Raw genomic sequence first — 21,124 nt, 5'->3', positions numbered from 1 at the left:
AATCTGCTGCCTTTCAAGATAGTTCACATAAAGGATACTGAAAAGAAGAAAAAGGAGAGTTGTGGTCCTCTTGCTAGTCCTCCACTGGCCCAGAAGGCATGTTGGACTTGCTAGATAACCAAAGACGCCCACCTTGTACATGCAGAAAACACCAGATCCCTTGAAACTGGGACTCCTATAGGAACACCTACAGTTAACAGTCTGGGTATTGGCAGAGAAGTTTAATTTTCAGCATGGATTCTCCATTATCTTCTGAGTTCTATCTGGAAACCAAACTATAACAATCAGAATATTTCATTCACTGGTCTGGTCAGATTTACATTTCTGGTGCTCTTTGGGACAGGGACTGCTTCTTCATTTGTGCAGTACCCAGCACAAAGGAGTCTGATCACTAGATACAAATATTAATCTCAAAGTTCTGGTGATCTCAGATACACTAAAGTTTCTCTAGGAGGTTTGGTTGGAGTCCTACAACCAAGCACCTTTAGAAATGTGGAACCAGCCACAGCAGCATTTTGTAGACAGGCACATCGATTCCTCTGTCTGAGTATCTCTGCCAAATTTAATCAGAATGATGGATTAGACAAGCATGTGGCTGGCATTTTTAGTCACCATTACCTCCAAAAGGCAGGTTTTGGAATTAGTTCCCATATCCATACAAGAACCACGCTGCCTTTGTCATAAGGAAAAGGTTATTCTTAGAGCTCCAGAAATCTTTCTGTCCAAGGTAAATTCCTCTTTCCACAGTTCCTGGGAAATAGTTATCCCATTGTTTTGTTCTAATCCTTGGAAGACTGTGGCATAAATGGGCATTCCTCAAGCTCTAAAGATATGTCTCAAGCACGTGGCATACATACACCAAATGTAGCCTGTTCATTTCATTCTATCCAAAATGCCAAGGTCTTAGGGCCTCAAAGTTGCTTGCAGGCAAGATGTAAAATTCCTGCACCAGCTGGCATGCGAAAAACTATTCACAAAATCACTAGATGCACTAGCCTCCATCCAAGCTTTCTTTCACTTTAGGAAAAGAAAACGAAAAGATTTTCTCTATAAAGCCTATTTCCAATACTTACAGGCCCATTAACTGCCCATGTCTTTGTTTTACAGGAAATGAGTTACCAGCACAGAGAGCTGCTAGACCTCGATTCAGCCACTGTGAGCACTAGCTGCTTAGCCAGTTTACAGCAACCCGTGGGCATCCTGCTTCTTGAACAGGCTCTAACTCGTCTTTCTTCAGAAGAACCACCACTGTCCAAACGAATGCGTGGAAGGGCAGCGCTCTCTCCAGATGTAATCAGATGGATTGAACTTGCTAAGTGAGTGCTTGTTGCCGAAATTAATTGGGGTAGTTTTTGTTCAAATTAAATCAGCCAAGAGTTCTAGTCATATATAGGGCTTGATTTTCATACTAGGTATATTTTTAATACTTCTGAGCTAATTATTGACCTTTCAGGCAGGGCTACTCCCATGTCATAAATCTTTTCCAATACATTCTCTGGTACGGATTCAACAGCTTGGTTTCCAGTCCAGTTAAACGCTATACTCTTGCAGGGGATTTCGGAGTAGTGTGTGCAGCATTGTTTAAACATTTTTTTGGCCAGAGTGGAGTTTACACAATCCACTATAAATTTATAATCTGATAGAAGAAGAATATCCATGCATCAGTAATGCATTCTATGCAGCCAGGCAGTTATAGAGCAGTAAGTTTGCATAGACTATCTAACATGCATCAGTTGTAATACTGAAGTACTTTGTACCTGGATACTTTGCACTTGAATAGAAAACTGTTCTTTTTCAAATAATAATAATTGTTTGCCTTTTAACTTTACTAGGCTTTATCGATCTGTTGGAGATTATGATGTTCTTCGTGGTATTTTCAGTGGAAAGATTGGAACTAAGGAAATTACCCAGAATGCACTGTTAGCGGAGGCAAGAAGTGATTATGCAGAAGCAGCTAAACAATATGATGAGGTAAAAAACTACATGACAAATATAGTTTATTTCTTTCCTCTCAGATTTTTTTTCTAAAACCCTTTTATTTTACTTCTATCAAAACAAAAATTCTGAGACAGCGTGTTGCTTTAAACGTTCTTTTCTGTAGTTCACTTAATTATATGAGTCAAGATCCATAAAAGATACGTGGTCAAATGCAATATAAATAACAGTTCATAACAGACAGTGCTTATTGAGACAAATTTTCAAGTTCTCTCCATTGGTGTCACACAACTTTACAGGCATAAATCAATATAATTTCAGTATACACAGAAGATCATTAGAGAATGTAAATTAAGTGCCTATGCTCTGCCCATGTAAGTTCTATTTGTGTTCACAAGTTGATAATCGTTAAAAAATATGTGTGGAAATGATTTTACCTACAGAATGTTTGGGCTAAATGAAAGGTGGAAAAATGCAGCTCTTTACAAATACAGGTTGACTGAAGCTCACATCTGAACTGAGTTTTATATGTTAAAGGTGTGACTGGCTTACATTTTGAAGAATTCTTTGGAACATTTTCTTAGGTCCTATTTGCTGATTAAACACAAGTGTTGATAAAGGAATAAAATATTGTCATGCAACAGTGAAAACATTATGGGTTCTCTTGAAGGTGTTCTGCTAGAATAGTAAAAAAATCATAATATTACAGCTCAGAACCTACTTTTTTTTTTTTTTCATCTGACATTCCTTTTTTAGGCTCTCTCTAAACAAGACTGGCCAGATGGTGAACCTACTGAAGCAGAAAAGGATTTCTGGGAACTTGCATCTCTTGAATGCTACAACCATCTGACAGAGTGGAAGTCACTGGAGTATTGTTCCACTGTTAATATTGATAGCGGACAACCTCCAGACCTAAACAAAACGTGGAGTGATCCATTTTATCAGGTTTGTGAACTCATTGCTAGATTAGAGTTGATTTCACACTGATTCCATTTGTACAGGGGCCATTACTGTGGTGATTAGGGATAGAGGTAAAGTGACTTGATCACCAAAGTACTTTGCACAATTTAGATGAGTTTTCTTATAAAAATTATGGTCAACAGTAATTAAAGTAAATATTTTTTGCTATTCTGTAGCGTCTCAAGTTGCCCTTTAGTCCCATGACTCAGCAGATGGCTCTAGCCTGGTCACCTTGTCCTCTTTGCACTCTTCATGCTGCTGTCATTTATTTTTCTCATCCTCCTGTATTTGGAGGGTCCCACCAAATTTATTTTGAAGTTGATAAGAAATGCCAAGCACCAGTACCTGTGCAACTGCATGAGCCCACCAGAAGAGGGTGCTGTGTGACTTGTTGGGTGATGGGAGTCAATCTGAAAAAGGTTAAGATACACTGAAAAGTATAATTACATTTGGTGAAATATGTTAGTCTTTTCCTAATTTGAAAATCTTTAGGCCTGTAGCAGATGGAACCAGGCCCCTATATGTCTTGCATATGGTTCGACATCACCAGCAACAGATGGCAGAAGTGATTATTCAGTATCCTGCCCTAGGAGTAAAGAGACTTTTTTTTTCTTTTTTCCTCTATAGGAAACCTACCTGCCATATATAATACGGAGTAAATTGAAATTACTGCTCCATGGGGGCAATGACCAGTCCTTGCTGACCTTCATTGATGAGGCTATGAAGATAGAACAGAGGAAAGCCCTTATAGAAATGTATTACAGCCAAGAGCTGAGTCTTCTCTACATCTTGCAGGATGACTTTGACAGAGCCAGATATTACATCAGCAGTGGCATGCAGGCCTTCATGCAGGTAACAAAGCTGCTGTAACATGTCTGCTGTGATTCTCTGTAGGAAGACATGTAAGGTGCAGCTCTTGCTGCTACTGGAACATTACTTCAAGATTAAAATATAAAGGATGGAATCTGGACCCCCTTGAAGTGAATGGCAAAACTTCCATTGACTTCCCTGGGGTCAGGATTTCACCCCAGGAACTTAAGAAATGGAGACAGCCATCCAGTGCAGCATGCCTGCCCTATTTTGGGGGTGTCTTACTCCTTTCTTTCAGTTTATTCACTCTGTCCCCTCCTCTTCCCTAGTATATCATACTGAGTTTATTCAGCCTAGTTCACTCGTGTCATTTTGAAAACCTCTAACTAGCATAAATTGATACTGGTTGGTTTTATGCATCTTTTCTACGGATGATATGAATCACAATCTAGTTGAGCATAGCACATAGAAGGATCAGTTATTTATCTGCTCTACAGTGCTTTAAATAAAAACAGGGTAAGAAATCACTTAAAAATCATTTTCCCTCTCCTAGAACTATTCCAGTATTGACACTCTGTTACACCAAAGTCGACTAACAAAGCTGCAGTCTGTCCAAGCTTTAACAGAAATACAGGAATTCATCAATTTTATAAGCAAACCAAGTAAGATATTTTCCCTGCAGTATTTTTCTCTTATTTTGTATATATACATTGTGGCATTGACCTTTTTGTTTTTGGAAAGAGCGAGTGTAGTTATTTTCACATGTCAAAAGACTCTGAATCTGTGTCTGATATAGTGAAGATATTTTTAAAAAGGGTCATCTGCTATGTTATGTTTTATCTTTCTAGCCCTTGCAATGAAATCCTTCCATGATGATTTAAAATAGCAATTATCTCTTTAAAATTACACGATTAGTTTTAGACTAGTTTGATAGTAGTGAACAGCAGAGATAGATCATATGTTCCAATAATATCTGCTATTTTAGGCATAAAATATAAAGTTACTTACATCTTATCAGCTTAGTACAAAATTCTAGTTAACAATTGTACCTTTGTATTCCACTTTACTCCTATGAGGAATACTGGTAATAACTGTCATTCTTTTCCAGTGATAATTATTGCCCCTTTTAGTTTCTTTACTCTCTAGTAGTTGAGATACAGCAATAACTGGAAAATAGTATAATAAACACCAGACTGAATGATTCATTTAATAGAAACCAGGAAATTTGAGTGAGTTTCATTATATTAACTGCTGGCTGCTGCTGTGTCAATCTGTGCTTCTCTCACTGGGTTCTAAAGAAATCTAATGAGGTTCAACAAGGACAAGTGCAGAGACCTGCACTTAGGAAGGAAGAATCCCATGCACCGCTACAGGCTGGGGACCAACTGGCTAAGCAGCAGTTCTGCAGAAAAGGACCTGGGATTACAGTGGACGAGAAGCTGGATATGAGTCAGCAGTGTGCTGTGTATTTTCCCCACAGCATTTTTCTCTTATTTTGTGTATATACATTGTGGCATTGACCTTTTTGTTTTTGGAAAGAGCGAGTCTAGTTATTTTCACATGTCAAAAGACTCTGAATCTGTTTCTGATATAGTGAAGATATTTTTTAAAAGGGTCATCCGCTATGTTATGTTTTATCTTTCTAGCCCTTGCAATGAAATCCTTCCATGATGATTTAAAATAGCAATTATCTCTTTAAAATTGCCAAGAAGGCCAACGGCATATTGGGCTGTATTAGTAGGAGCATTGCCAGCAGATCGAGGGAAGTGATTATTCCCCTCTATTCAGCACTGGTGAGGCCACACCTGGAGTATTGGTCCAGTTTTGGTCCCCCCACTACAGAAGGGATGTGGACAAATTGGAGAGAGTCCAGTGGAGGGCAACAAAAATTATTAGGGGCTGGGGCACATGGCTTACGAGGTGAGGCTAGGGAACTGGGGTTATTTAGTCTGCAGAAGAGAAGAGAGAGGGGAGATTTGATAGCAGCCTTCAGTGACCTGAAGGGGGGTTCCAAAGAGGATGGAGCTCGGCTGTTCTCAGTGGTGGCAGATGACAGAACAAGGAGCAATGGTCTCAAGTTGCAGTGGGGGAGGTCTAGGTTAGATATTAGGGAACACTATTTCACTAGGAGGGTGGTGAAGCACTGGAATGGGTTACCTAGGGAGGTGGTGGAATCTCCATCCTTAGAAGTTTTTAAGGCCTGGCTTGACAAAGCCTTGGCTGGGATGATTTAGTTGGTGTTGGTCCTGCTTTGAGCAGGGGATTGGAATAGATGACCTCTTAAGGTCTCTTCCAACCCTAATATTCTATGATTCTAAACATCATGGTTTGACCCCCTACATTTTCACATTACCTCCATGCAGCCTTTTTTTAAAGTATTTTTAATTGATTTTAGGCAGCTTACCTTCTCAAGCTTCCCTTAAGAGACTTCTTAGAATTTGGACAAACAGATATCCAGATGATAAAATGGACCCCATGAACATCTGGGATGACATCATTACAAACCGGTAAGATGAGACACTTGTCTGTTAACTATGATTCTACATGTTAGTTAAGCTTGCTATATTTCTGATGTTGCTTGTAGAAATTTTTGCTTGGAATCCAGCACTTGATGATTTCTAAGTACTATTATGTCTTGCCTTTCAGATGGAACAAATTGTTTTCATATTACTAACATATGGAGAGGAGCAAAGGGCAGATGGGATGGGTAGGTGGATAAGAGGATGTTTTCATATAAATAGTGTAGTTAGCAGATTAGACCAATAGCCTAAAGCTTAAAATTGTTTGTCATCCATCAATTGCTAGGTACACTATAAGCAAATCAGGATTATAAATTAAGATTTTTGCCAGCCATCCATCCTGGCCCAATTCTTCAGTTCTTACATATGTTGAGGAGTACGTGGGTGAATAGTCACATTTATCACAATGGGACTACTCACTAAGTGCCCCTCAATATGAGTAAAAGTCACAAAAATGGGCCCTCAGTTGCTGGATGTCTTTAAATAGCTAGAGGTTTTAACAAAGTTTTATACAAAGAACCCAACCCCAGTTATCACCATGTTCTTCAGGCACACCTCTACCCCTATAAAACGCTGTCCTCGGGAGCCAAAATATCTTACCGCATTATAGGTGAAACCGCGTTATATCGAACTTGCTTTGATCCGCCGGAGTGCGCAGCCCCGCCCCCCCAGAGCACTGCTTTACCGTGTTATATCCGAATTCGTGTTATATTGGGTCGCGTTATATGAGGGTAGAGGTGTATTTATGTGACTGTCTTTAACTATTACTATAACCAAAACTTCTGTTGTGCAACAGTTACCTGAAATGGCTGACCCTTGAGAGACTTTCTTTAGACAAGCTCTCAAGAGGCTCAGATGCTTTCTCTAACCTTTTTAATGTCTCTCTCCTCCCCATAATATTTCTCCACATCCTCTATTTTCTCTCAATGCAACTTCAGATCACACTCCTTTCCTCAGGGTATGTGTACACTACGAAATTAGGTCGATTTTATAGAAGTCGATTTTTAGAAACCAATTTTATACAGTCGATTGCATATGTCCACACTAAGCCCATTAAGTTGGCGGAGTGCATCCTCACTACCGTGGCCACCATCGACTTACAGAGCAGTGCACTGTGGGTAGCTATCTCCACTGCCCATTGGAATTCTGGATTAAGCTTCCAATGCCTGATGGGGCAAAAACATTGTCGTGGGTGGTTTTGGGTCCATGTCGTCAGGCCCCCCTCCCTTCCTCCATGAAAGCAATGGCAGACAATCATTGCACGCCTTTTTTCCTGGGTTACTCGTGCAGACGCCATACCACGGCAAGCATGGAGCCTGCTCAGCTCACCGTCACTGTACGTCTCCTGGGTGCTGCTGGCAGACGCGGTACTGCATTGCTACATAGCAGCAGCTCCTTGCCTTTGTGGCAGACGGTGCAGTAGGACTGATAGCCGTTGTACGTCTCCTGGGTGCTCCTGGCAGACCTTGGTGAGGTTGATCAGAGGCGCCTGGACAGACAAGGCTATCCTCCTCTTAGAGCACGGAATGGGAGCCAGAGACTCCAGGTCATTCTCTTCTTTAAGTTTCGTCTCATGGAGATTCAGTCCTGTCTGGAATATCATGCGAGCTGGAGGCTTCTGCCTCAGGCTGCTCTCCCAGCTGGAAGCACCGTGCAGTCGTGCCTACCCCTTACTCCCATGGCTCATGAAGCCTGGACAGTAGTAAGCAGCAGTTCTTGGGCGTCTGGGGGAGGAGGCTATGGAACGTGGGGAGGAGGGCAGGCAGTTATACAGTGGATGCAGCAGGGGTCTGTGCTCTTGTTGGCTTTCCTGCAGCTCCAACAGACACTTCATTATGTCCGTTTGCTCCCCCATTAGCCTCAGCATCGTGTCCTGCCTCCGCTCTTCGCGCTCACTTAATTCTTTCCTGGCCTCTGCCACTGAATGCCTCCATGCATTAAGCTGTGCCCTATCAGCATGGGAGGACTGCATGAGCTCGGAAAACATGTCATCACAAGTGTGTTTTCTTAGCCTTCTAATCTGCGATAACCTCAGGGACAGGGATGATAGGGGGAGCATAAAAACATTCTACGGTCTACGATTCTGGGGGGACTGCATGGTCACCTGTGCTGCTGAGTTCGCCACGCTTACCAAACAGGAAATGAAATTCAAAAGTTCCCAGGGCTTTTCCTGTGTACCTGGCTAGTGCATCGGAGTTCAAAGTGCTGTCCAGAGCAGTCACAATGGAGCACTCTGGGATAGCTCCCGGAGGTCAATACCGTCAATTTGCGCCCACACTACCCTAAATTCGACCCAGCAAGGTCAATTTTAGCGCTACTCCCCTCGCTGTGGAGGAGTACAGAAGTCGATTTTAAGAGCCCTTTAAGTCGATGTAACGGGGTTGGTTGTGTGGACGCATTCATTTTCAAATCGACCTAAAGCAGCTAAATTCGACCTAACCCCGTAGTGTAGACCAGGGCTCAGTCTTCATCATTACCTTTCTCTCAGCCAAATAAGCACCTTAAAATTTGCTGATTATGGAGTCTCAGCAGGCTTGGCAGTGCTTGTTCAGCCAGGAGCCAAAACCTCCAGTGGGTCCCTTGATAGTGACTGGTGTCTCAGGGCATGACTGTAATACAAATCTTAAAGGGCACTTACGTAAACCTAAATAAGGTTTGCAGTTGGGTCAGAGTTTGACATGAAATATAGGCTCGTGCTAGAGCTGCTCAGGATTTTTCCAGTGAAACACTTTCATTGGGAAATGCCGTTTTATTGAACCTGAAGTGTGTCACGGAAGCATCTCTGGTTTGACGAACTTTAATTGAATCACAGGCAGGTTTCCAAGGGAACTCTGCTTGGTTTCATGGCAGGCTGCCGGGGAGCCTGGGCTTCTAGGGTCCATGGCTCTGGGCAGCCCCACCATGCAGAGTGCTCCCAGGTCAACTGGCTCCCAGGACCCACCCACTTGAAAGACTTGAAGCCAGCAGGCCCAGATGTCTGGAAGCTCTGCAGCTCCCAGTGTCAGGGCTGTGCATATAGTGGGGCTGCCCTGGACCCCCAGAGGCTGGAAACCCTGGCAACTGCTGACTGAAATTGACATGATTCTTGTCAGCTTCACCACTGCTCTTAGAAATATTGAAATTTTCCATGAACTTTTGAACCATTTTCCATGAACCACTGAAATTTTCCCAAGTTTCAGTCAGCTCTAGCTGGCATTTATAGTTTATAAGCCAGTCTACATGTTTCTTACAGTTATGCTGGCATCAGGGCAAGGGCTATAGGTTTGTCTTGGTACATTTGGGGTAGTATTCTAGTAAAAATGGAATTATGGACATTTTCTAGCACCTAAACTCCATAGTCTCCAATAGAAATCCTAACCCCATAGCCAGGATTAAAAAACGAAATATGTGTAAGGGACACCATTTCAAGACCTAGGGGTACTCATTAGGTCAGTCCACCCTGGTTGTGATTGTTAATTTTATTAATTGATTATGCCTACTCCTTACTGAAGAGGTTCACAATCACTAATAATAATGACATCAGTCAGTGACTGAAGCCGCTTAGCCATATTTACCAGTGGGAAATATGGCAGCATTGAATATAGATCAAGGAGAGGAAGGTTTAAAATCACCTGTGTGCTTCCCACTGTATGTTAATGTCTTATTTCCTTTCACCATTGTGCAGATGTTTCTTTCTTGGAAAAATTCAGGAGAAACTGCCTAACATCCAGGCTGATGATAGTATGGAGGTGGATGGAAGGGGAGATGTTGGTGACAAAATGGAAACAGATATGCAGGAAGAAGACATTCATTCAATGATTAGAAGCTGCAAATTTAACATGAAAATGAAGATGATAGAGAGTGCCAGGAAACAGGTGACTCTTCACTGTCTGGTAGTGCTTGATTCATCAGAAAACCATAGCTATTAGAACTGGAAGAGACAGATTAGGTTGTCCAGGTCATACTGCTGCCAATGCAGGATTTCCCCAAACAGTATGTTCTTGAATGCCTGGTTCCTTTTCTACAGGATTGTAGATGACTACTGTTAATTAACAACTTTTCTATAATGTGCTATTTCAGGAAATGTGCCCAAAGACTCTTTTTGTTCACCAGATGTTCCTGGTACTTTCCAGAACAAATAAATAAAGCATCAGAAATGTTATAGTTGTGGGCCTGTGGGGGGCGTGTTTGTGCAAGAAAAAGTAGCATAATGTATCACATTTTAAAGCTCTTTAATTTAATGCATTTATATTTCTAACAACATACTTTGATTTGTAAATTTACTAGCGCATAAGATAAATGTTCTGTATAAAACAATATAGACCAAACTGAGATTGAACCAATATCACTTATCTTGCCCCACTCACTAACACTGAAACGCTTTGTTTTTTCTTGTATAATATTAATAGATATTGTGGCCAGTGTTTGTCTAAAGTTAGCAATGAGGGGCTAGATTCACAAAGGGACTGAGGCATTGTGATACTCCATGCACCATGCCTAACTTTTAGGCACCTAGAAAATAACTGAGATTCACAAAGCCTGAGCTAAGTTCTCAGGCATCCTATATGATGAATGTAGTGAGATAGGCACCTAAAAATAGGATTCACGAAAGCCAGCATGCTAGGATTCTCCCTGCCTAAGCTAGCCAATGGGAGATGCTAAGGCAAAGGGGGAGTGTCTTAAACCCCGGCCCGCTCAGCGAGTAGAGCATCTAAGTCCGGACTGCTGGGAGGTGCCTTCCTCTCCTTGGGAGTCTCAGCTGCAAACCCTCTCTTGGAGTTAGACACCTATGTCATTTTTGCAAGACACCAGGTGTGGGGGGAGGAGGAGAGGCGCTCTCAAAACTTTTAGCCCAGTGGTTAGAGCACTCACCTGGGATGTGGCTGACCTGGGTTCAAGCTCTTCCCGCTTTCCCCCCCCCCCCCCTTGAGGGGAAGAAGGGATCTGAACAGGGATCTGCCACCACCTCTCAGGCAGGTGCCCTAACCATTGGGCTATGGGATATTCTTATGTGGGGCTCCGACAGTCTTTCCTTTTGAAGCTTTTCCTCTCTGGAAAAATAATTAGTCATTAGAGCAGGGAGACTGGATCCTGGGACTCCCACAACCTGGTTGAGTGCTCAAACCACCAGGCTCTCTCTCGCTTTCCAGCCTAATGACTCTTTAATTATTTATCCACAATGGATCTGCTTCTACAGGAGAGACTGAGGGAGGGCCACATCAGAATATTCCATACCTAGTGATTGGGGCCCTCACTTGCCGATCCCTTGAACCGGTTTTCCATGTTCCACATGAATATCATAAAGACTGAGCTACGTCCCATTGTCTGTTTTGTGTGAGCTTACCTGTAGGGCCGAATCCAGCAGGCAAGCTCTGAGCCTGCTTACCAGCTTAGGCCCTGTATGCAAGTTAGGTGGAGGAACACCTGTATTTCCCTAGGTTGTGCATTACACTGGGGCTTAGGTGTCCAGATGTCTAGAATGGAGCAGAGGTTCACATACCCAGAGGCAGAAACATAGGTGCTTAGGGAACTTCTACTGCAAAAAATTATGCACCAAGTGAGTTAGACATCTACAGGATTCAGCGGCAGTTGAGCTGTGGGAGTTTTGTTAATACTAGTGGTGTCTGATCCTGAGATTTAGGCACCAAAAGTACAAGTTAGGCACCTAAACCCCTTTCTGAATCTAACCCTAAGTGACTTGTTCCTCAGAAGTGCTGAATACCCAAAGTCTCCATTGAGATCAGTGGGAGTTATGGGTACTCAGTACTTCTGAAAGTAAAACCACTTATTAATGGGTCTAAAGATAGATTGAGACCTAATTTTAGATATCAAGTTGGAAAATGTTGACATGGTGACCTCTGTATTTTAAGTAGGCTACGAGTTAAAAATGACTGGAGCTAGACTGTTTGTTTATTTTTTTTATTTTTATCAAATACTTCCATTAGCACACGCCTGTTTTTCACACCGAGCCCACCTAGCAGGGGAGCCCCTCACACTTTGCTGGAATTTCCGGGATCTTTCCTGTTATACTTTGTGAATCCTGTAATGGCTCTTGCAAAATCCTTGGATCTTTTCATTTGCTGCAAACAGTAGTTTTTTATTTCCCCTTCTTCTAATGCATTATTGAAAATTCCCATTTTGATCTGTTAATGTAGAACAGCTTCTCAGTTGCCATGAAGCTTCTGAAGGATCTGCACAGAGAGTCTAAAACCAGAGAAGACTGGCTCTTGAGATGGAATCACAGCTATTGCCGCTTTAGCCATAGTCGCAGTCAGAGCCAGAATAGTCCTGAACAAATGCTCACTGTGTTGAAAACCATCTCTTTACTGGGTAATAGTGTTATCTATTCAGACTCCATTGATGCAGAACCCATGCTATGGATTCTCTTCCTATTTGTAAGGGGAATCCATTTTACTGCCAAATTATCAACTTTGTTTCTGAATTCCAACAGATGAGAGCAAATCTGACTACCTGAGTAAGAACATAGTGGCCTTCCGCAACCAAAACCTTCTGTTGGGTACCACTTACCATATTTTGGCCAGTGCCCTTAGCAAAGATCCAGGATGTCTTGAAAAAATTGAGGAAGAAAAAGCTAGAAAAGTCGTGATGCTTTCTGGAGAGAGGCCTGAAAATTCTGAGAAGGTAAATGAGAAGGGAAAGGAGCTTCTTACTCATTGCTGTAGATGGCTAATTTTGTTATATACTTCATTAACTCAGTTACATTAAGCCCATGTTACTACAGTAAACCCATGCTAGTACTCTCTGCTGCTAGCACTGATTTCTCCAATGAGCTACAGCTGTGAGAGTAGTGCTGCAGCTGCTGTTAGTGTGACCTGGACCCCGCTAACTCAGTCATGGGCTCCTGCCCCTGGACAGTCCCCCTCCCACTCACTGCTGGAGAGGAGGTTCCAGGCCCCGAACTCCCACCAAGATGGTAAAGTAAAACTTGTGGAAGCAGGTTTTGAATCTGCTGTGTCCAGAGCCTCCAGGATTGTGCTAGTGTTTGTCCTTACCGACATCTTACATGGAGGAAGGATGTCTGTCCGAGAGCATGTGCATGCACAAGGGCAAGAAGAGTGTGGGAGCAGAGGCCAGCCTGGTAGTTGGATGGGTGGTGCTCTTTGATATCCATGCTAACATCAGGCAGGGCTGGTCGCGTGAATCTCCCATGAAGATAGTCACTTCCTAAAATTAATATAGCTAATTTTCTATTTATTTTAATAATTGTTCAGTCATTTTAATGATCAGACATAGCTAGGAGTAAAAAAAAAAAAAAGTAAAATTTGTCCCATTGTCCTTTGCCTTAATTGAGCAGGAGTACAATATAAAGAGCACACAATTGGAGACCCTACCAGATCTTCAAATGTATGTATTCAGAGTTGTTCAGGATGCCCCAGAACTGAACTTATGTCTTTCAAAGGGATCCGAATGGAGAGTTAGACTGCGTACATCAATTTATATCTGCTGATCTTGATAGCTACCCTCTCTTAGGAGCCTTGGGAGTAGCTACAGTCAGAATGAACGAACACTGTTACTTGTCTCTCTAGGAGCAAGTACAATCTGTAAATGAACAGTGTCAATACAACAAGGACAAAAATTAGTATAAAGATTTCATAAATGAAGTTAAAAATTACTGTGCTAGTTACTCTACCAGAATGAATGACAACATTCTTTATAATGAGCAGTTGAAAAGTGAGCACGAAATCTTTTCTATACCACCTTTCACTGTGATCCTTAAAAACTAAGAAAGATCAGACTTGTTTGAGAGACCTCCAGAAAGATACTGCAGGAAGTGGTGTCCCTAATTTGTGGATGATTCTGTTCCCTCTGAGTAAGTATTTAACCAGTGTCCCAGCATGGTACTAGAGGGCACTGTACTGCCTTCTGAATGAGACACCAAACTGAGATAACATGGTACCTTCTGCAAGACCTAAGGGTGTTCACACTTGTCTCCTGACCAAATTCCAACTTCAATAATTTCCCTTTGCCTACATAAAATTCACAATGTGGTTTTTTTTGTTTATATTTTGATTCCCTCCCTCCCCGCAAACAAATAAGGGAAGAACAGAAAAGACGAAAGAATGGAAAGGAAAGAAAGGAAGTGGGGGTAGGGTGGAGAAAGGAGAGTGACATCTCGGTTTCCATCCACTAGGGATTAATCAAATGTGTTTAAAAAGTTAGACCAAGTCTTTTCAAATTTGCCTGAAGTAAGTCCCTGTTCTCCAAAATGTTACCTGCTCTGAGCTGCCAGGTCAGTCAAGTTGCTGAGCCAAGCTTCTGTCCCTGGCCACAGTCTGCTCTTTCATTTAAGGTAATATGAATCATTTTGCTACAAGCATAGCTCTAGAAAACCAAGTTTTCCATGAGTTGTTGAGTTTCCAAGATAATGGGATATATCACGAAATACAGTTCTAGGAAGTGATTTTTAAGGAGATGCCTGTTATCATATTAATCCTCCCTCCTGCTTCTAGCCAAAAGGATTATATATTGGGACTGTCCCAAAAAAATTCACAGTGTAGTTTATATTGGATACAGTATTTTTCACTTGCTGTTCCTAAACTGTTGGGTGGGATTGCTGAATACTGCTAAACAGCTGGCACATTTCTGCCAAGGAGGTGGTAGCATTGGTAAATGACGGAATCTGTATGCAGAGTTTAGGTAAGTTTGTTTGTAAAATGCTTTGTAAATTATTTCTTCCATTAAGTACATTGTACTAGAGAAATCTGGGATGACCACATTGTGCCTCAATTCTCATAACAGAAAAAACACAATTTGTATATAAATAAAGGTTTAAAACTAGAGCTGGGCAAAGAGCTTTTTAACAAAACAAACAAAAATCCCCCACTTACTCTCATGAACATTCATTCAAACTAAAAACTTAATTTTCTTCAACTGTGTTTGTGTCTCTTTCACGTTAACTGTTTTCAAGTGGTCTATTGAATGAGTTTACTGGCTTGGAAATACCAAATTGTAGAGAATGTTCACAGAAAGTGAATTTTAAACTAGTAAATGTGACTTGAATTGGAAGCCCCAATCTAAAACTTATGCCTATCCAGACAGGGAACAGAACTAATACCCTATGATCTGTGTATCCAATATAGCTCAAATTTCAAATATTGAATACTTGCAACCAAGAATGATCTTCAGGTCAAGAACTGTTCACATAAAGTATTTGACAAATACATGCTCAGTCTTCATTTGCAAACAGAAAAAGAAACTAAATTTGTTGAATATTCACCATGAACTATTTGCTGAACTCTCCTTGTTATTGTGGCTTCCACTTATGGTTGAATTTCAGGTAATAGCAGGTCTGAACAAGAAGGCTTTCCAGCACTTCAGCACTGCAGTGAGGAAGGCTGAAGAAGAGGTGCAGTCTCACTCTATGGAGCATGTAGACCTGACTGGAGTCATAGATGCCTACATGACTTTGGTTGATTTCTGTGACAAGCATCTCCGTAAAGAGGAAGAAGGTTCATCTGGTGAGTCAGAAATTAAAATATTTTTCTCATCCTGCTGTTATGCAAATTTCAGATGGGAGAGTGCCAATAGAGAGCAGTCAAATGCAGGGGCTAGAGGTGGGCCATTTAAAAAGAAAATATTCTTGTACATGGAAGAATTTATAAGAGGTGGTGTTTAATACCAAGCGAGTAACTCCTGTTGTGGAGGATTTACCTAAAATACATCAGCTTTCACCCTGCTCCTGAAATCCCAGCAGGTTATATGGCTTGAATTTAAATGTAAACAGATTGTCCTCAACTGTGATGTTATTTACATCCTTTTTGTTCTTTCTGACGGCTGCTTCTGGCTTCACCATTAGTGAGTCATGAGGTCTCCATCTTACTGGTGGGATATGCATCCTATCCAGCAGCTGCTCCTCTTGTTCATTCCCAGACCACAACAATGCTGTGTATAAAATGGGAAAGATACTAGAGATGATGCAGCTTCCTGATAAAAGCTAATGCTTACAGTCCAAGAATACGCGTACTAGTGGTGTGTGCAGTTCAAACAAGTCTTCAAATGGGAAACAGAACAAAGTAAAAAACAAAAAAAGTTAAAATTCCCTACAGAGCACCAAGAAAGCAGATAATACAATTAAAAGTAAAGATGAATGTTTTAGATGATCAAAGGGATGGAAAAAAAGATGGTGTTTCTGATAATTTTTGTTTAATGTTTCTTGACAGATGTCAGTGCTCTGGATCTACAGACATTCCCAGCCATTGTAGTGGAGAAAATGATAAAGGCTTTAAAACTGAATTCCAGAGATGCCAGGCTAAAATTTCCTAGGCTCCTGCAAATAATAGAAAGGTATCCAGCAGAGACACTGGGCCTAATGGCGCGAGAGGTTAGTTACTTCCATTCCTGGGACAGCAAAGTGGATTGTGAACCAAATAGTTATTGAACAGAATCCCTTTATTTCAAGTTGAATTTTGGATTATTATGTAAATCTGTATGTTAGTTTAATGGGATGTTGGGAACTTGTTGCATTGCACTTTTTGCTGAGTCAACTGCTGAGTTGGTTAATGAAGAAATAAGAATAGAGCAGCGGTTCTCAACACGTGGCCCATGGATCACGTGCAGCCCAATTAGCACACAGTTGCAGCCCAGCACCGCAGCTGTGTGCTAAAAATAATTAAAAGTTTGCCGATCTGGTCAGGCAGGGGCTGGGGCTGAAGCCAGGGCTAGAGCCGAGTGAGGGGGAGCTTGCTCATGCACTCCTGTTGGAGTGCTCCTGCCAGCAGGAAAGGCCAAGCAGTCCCCTGTAGCTTGGAAGGAGCTCAGCCGGCTACCTGCTCCCTCCCGTCTCCGTCTCCCCGCGCTGCAGGAACACACTGCCAGGTGTCGGTTAACACTGGTGACCGGATGCTAAAAATCCAGATATCACGGGAACCCGTGCCAGCTGTAGCTTGAGCAGGCATCGCCCCTTTCCCCCCCAGCTCCTCCATCCCCCGATTTCTCTGCCACTCTGCTTAACTGTCAGGGAGGGAAGAGGCTTCCTCTGTTCCTCTCCTCAGCTTAGGCTGGCAGGGAGCTCCAAGACGCTGCCTCCTGTGTCCTAGTGCTCATCACCGTCATCTTCTATGTGTGCTGTGTCCCATTTCTGGACAGCTGGTGAGTGCCTGTGTGGGGACAGGGCAAGAGAGTAGTGGGTGGAAGAGACAGTGGGGAAAGAAGAGGGATGATGTAGGATGGGGGAATGGAACAGGGGACAGTGTGGAGAAGAAAGGGGATGGTGTGGGGAGAGGAAAGGGAAGGGGATTACTGAGAGTGCTGTCGCCACAGGGAGCGCTGCTTCCTTGCCTCTGGGTGTCTGTCTGGAGAAATGTGGGGGCACATCCCTCCCCACTAGCCACTGCTATGTGTCTCCTCCGGGGGGGATGAGCATACTCCACACTGCAGTGTGCCCTGGGCTGCCTGCAGCAGACAGCGACCACCTGCCCATCCCCTACTGGCCATTTCCAGACCCTTTATTTCAGCGGTTCTCAACCCGCGGGCCACATGCAGCCCAATTAGCACACAGCTGCGGCCCAGCTCTGCTGTGTGCTAATAAAGGCCATAGGCTCCTGGCTCCCCGGCTGGGCGGTGGGCTCCAGACAGCCACCCGCTGCGGGCACCAGCAGGGTCCAGGGTCAGGGTCCTGGCTGCCGCCTGGCCCCCTGCAGTGGGGTCCGGGCCGGCTGCCACCCAGCCCTGCACAGGGGGTGCATGGTCCAGGGTTGGCGTCCTGGCTGCCCCTCGGCCCCAAACAGCAGGGGTCAGGGTCCCCGTGCAGCAGGGTCTGCGGTCGGCGTCCCTGCCCCACACCCAGCTCTCTGCTCCTGGCTCCACTCTGTGGAGGGGTCTCTGGGCGGAGGGCGCTGAGCATAGGGTTTTGTGGGGGGAGGGGGGAAATTAGGTAGTTCTCAACCTGTGGCCCAGCTAACACTTTGTGGGCCACATATGCAGCCCACAATGATAAATAGGTTGAGAACCACTGAACTAGAGGGCTGCACACTTTACTTCTGTCAGCCAAATGCTTTGCACACACGAGGGGCTCCTTGTATCCCTTCGTTTTCCCCCACAAGTTTCCCATCCCTCTCTTTCAAGGACTTGTAACCCTTTTCCTCCATGCCAGGGGCTCGGTATGACACCCCACCTTTCTCCCCATGCCAGGCCTCTGTGACATCCCCCCCTCCACCTTTGTGACTACTCCTATCTTAGGCTTGGTCTAACCCCCAGTGTAGATGCAGTTGTGTTTGATGGAAGAATGCTTCCATTGACAGAACCAAACTTTTTTCAGGAAGGTGGTGCTCCTATCCCACTGAGAAAAATCTCTTCCATTGGTGCAGGCATGGGTGGCAGGTTTGTAGAAATTTTGGTGGTGCCCAGAACCCGCCCCCCTCTCCCCTCCCCAAACTCCACTCCCCACCTGCCTAAGGCTCTGGGAGGGAGTTTGGGTGGGGGGAGGAGGTCTGGGGTGCAGGCCCTGGGCAGGGGATTAGGGTGCAGGAGGGGTGCAGAGTGCAGGCTCTGGGATGGAGTTTGGGTGCTGGGTGCAGGCTCTGGGCTGGGGCAAGGGGTGGGGGTGCAGGAGGGGGTGAGGAGTGCAGGCTCTGGGACGGAGTTTGGGTGGGGGCAGGGGCATAGGAGGGGGTGAGAAGTGCAGGCTCTGGGAGGGAGTTTGGGGTGAGGGTGCAGGGGGGGCATGCAGGCTCTGGGAGGGAGTTTGGTGGCAGGAAGGTGTGTGTATGAAGGGGGAGGAAGGTGTGTGTGTGTGTGTATGCTCTAGGAGGGGGTGCTGGGGTGAGGGCTGTGGGGCTGAGGATGAGGGGTTTGGGGTGTGGGAGGGGGGTTCAGGGCTAGGGCAGAGGGTTGGGGTGTGGGGTGATGGCTGTGGGGCTGAGGATGAGGGGTTCATGATGCAGGAGGGGGCTCAGGGCTGGGGCAGAGGATTAGGGTGTGGGGGGGGGGATGAGGGCTCTGTCTGGGGCTGGGGTTGAGGAGTTTGGGGCGCTGGAGAGGCTCAGGGCTAGGGCAGGGTAAGGGCAGCCTGCCCTGCCATTGGTGAATGGCACTAGGACCCTGTGGCAGCAGTTGATGCCGGGAGCTGGCTGACTGGAGCAGAGTCAGCCTGAGCTGCAGGCTCCAGGGGAGGTGAGCGGGGGCAGCAAGTAGTGGCCAGGGGACACTCGGGGGAGGCGCGTGGGGCCGGGGGAGAGACCTGGCCCCAAACGTTGGTGGAGCTGGGCCCCCGGGCCCTGAATATTGGTGAAGACCCGGCACCACGAGTGTATACAACTCGCTGCCCCTGGGTGCAGGCTGTGTCTGCACTATAGGTTTGTGCTGGCAAGAGAAGGCATCATGGGAACAGAATCGCAGCTTGCCTGTCCCCACTAAGCTGAGAATGTATCTGTGGAAGCCAAGACTGGAAGACTAGGACCTGGTCTACACCTAAAACTTAAGTCAACCTAGCTGCATCACTTAAGGCTATGAAAAATTTTGCACCTTGTGCAACATAGTTAGCTCAACCTAACCCTACTATAGACTCAAGTATGTTGATGGAAAAATTCTTCCATGAACCGAGCTATCACCTCTTATGGATTAACTACATTGACAGAAAATACCCTTCCATCTATGTAGGAAGCATCTACACTACAGAGGCTATCGCGGCACAACTGCAACACCATAGTTGTGCTGCTGTAGCCACTTGGCATAGGCACACACTAAGAACTGTGTCTCTAATGAAATCCCCATTAGAACATTATGGGTGAAGTCTGTCCTAGATGACAGATGCCACAGGATCCGAAGAAGTGAGGTTTTTACTCACAAAAGCTTATGTCCAAATAAATCTGTTAGTCTTTAAGGTGCCACCAGACTCCTTGTTGTTTTTACAAAAACAATAGCCACTCATCAGGGGTTCGTTATTGTTTCTTTTCTGTCTGAATAAGTCATTTAGGGTGTCAGCATTTTAAATTCCATTGAGGCAAAGGGCAGAGCTAAGATCAGGGCATGTTGTGATGCCTGAAGGTGTTAATAGCTGACATCAAACACAGACCTGTTAAAGCTGCTATGTTGAACTCTCTTGATTTTGGGCTAACCAGATACCAGGAGCTCAGTGTTCCCAATTTTCTCCTCCCCGTTTTCCAGGTTTCCCCAAAATCAATAGGGTTCTGTCCATTGATGCCTAGAACATTCCTTGAAAGTTTGGAATTGATCAGATGCATCATGCGAATGTTATTGTGTTACATCCAATCAGACACAGAAATGCCATCCAGTTGAGTGTAGGGCCTCACTTGGCTCAGCCAATGAGACATAAATGTTTGCAGATGAAAACCTATCAAGAACTGAAAATGATTTCTTTGGGAGGGGACATTCTGTGCAATCTAATTAACGTTCTCTATTTTTCCACATGTTTCTGCGTGCTGACTTGGAACACAGAGTAGTTTTGTTTGCTTTTGTTTGTAGTCTGGATTTTTAAAGATATACAGAAGGTGAAAACACTGTCTGTGTTTTGCAGATTTCATCAGTTCCCTGCTGGCAGTTCATTGGTTGGATTAGCCAGTTGATGGCCGTGCTTGACAAAGAGGAAGCTGTAGCTGTGCAACATACTGTAGAAGAGATTGCAAATAGCTACCCACAGGCGATCGTCTATCCTTTCCTGATCAGCAGTGAAAACTATTCCTTCAAAGACACTGCAACTGGCCACAAGAACAAGGAGTTTGTAGCAAGGTGGTATTTGAAATGTTGCTTAAAAATCTATAAGATTTTAATAGGATGTGATAGTCTGTGAAAAGCATAGAAAATATTAGATAAATTCTGGTATCTCCTGTGCTTGGTTCGAAGGCATGGAAAAACAGGTACTTAGGCCAACTTTTCTAATGTGGGTGCCTAAAAGTAGGCACCTACATCCATATTTAAGAACTTAAATAAGTGGTTAGATTATT

At 44.0% G+C, this 21,124-nt stretch overlaps 1 protein-coding gene across 1 annotated transcript in view; it reads left to right on the top strand.

Annotated features, from left to right (window-relative positions):
• Positions 1 to 21,124, top strand: part of PRKDC (protein kinase, DNA-activated, catalytic subunit) — a 150,000-nt gene that overhangs the window by 111,211 nt on the left and 17,665 nt on the right. The window contains exons 63-74 of the mRNA XM_034762890.1: positions 1,108 to 1,316; positions 1,833 to 1,971; positions 2,692 to 2,880; positions 3,523 to 3,747; positions 4,259 to 4,367; positions 6,101 to 6,212; positions 9,889 to 10,078; positions 12,359 to 12,533; positions 12,655 to 12,845; positions 15,502 to 15,682; positions 16,385 to 16,545; positions 20,698 to 20,909. Of these exons, the coding sequence (XP_034618781.1) occupies positions 1,108 to 1,316; positions 1,833 to 1,971; positions 2,692 to 2,880; positions 3,523 to 3,747; positions 4,259 to 4,367; positions 6,101 to 6,212; positions 9,889 to 10,078; positions 12,359 to 12,533; positions 12,655 to 12,845; positions 15,502 to 15,682; positions 16,385 to 16,545; positions 20,698 to 20,909 (2,093 nt within the window). The remainder of the gene's footprint in view (positions 1 to 1,107; positions 1,317 to 1,832; positions 1,972 to 2,691; positions 2,881 to 3,522; positions 3,748 to 4,258; positions 4,368 to 6,100; positions 6,213 to 9,888; positions 10,079 to 12,358; positions 12,534 to 12,654; positions 12,846 to 15,501; positions 15,683 to 16,384; positions 16,546 to 20,697; positions 20,910 to 21,124) is intronic.

Source organism: Trachemys scripta, chromosome 2 (assembly GCF_013100865.1).
Source record: "Trachemys scripta elegans isolate TJP31775 chromosome 2, CAS_Tse_1.0, whole genome shotgun sequence".
Taxonomy (NCBI): Eukaryota; Metazoa; Chordata; order Testudines; family Emydidae; genus Trachemys; species Trachemys scripta.
The sequence above is the reverse complement of the archived record's forward strand: the minus strand, read 5'-3'. Positions and strand labels throughout refer to the sequence as shown.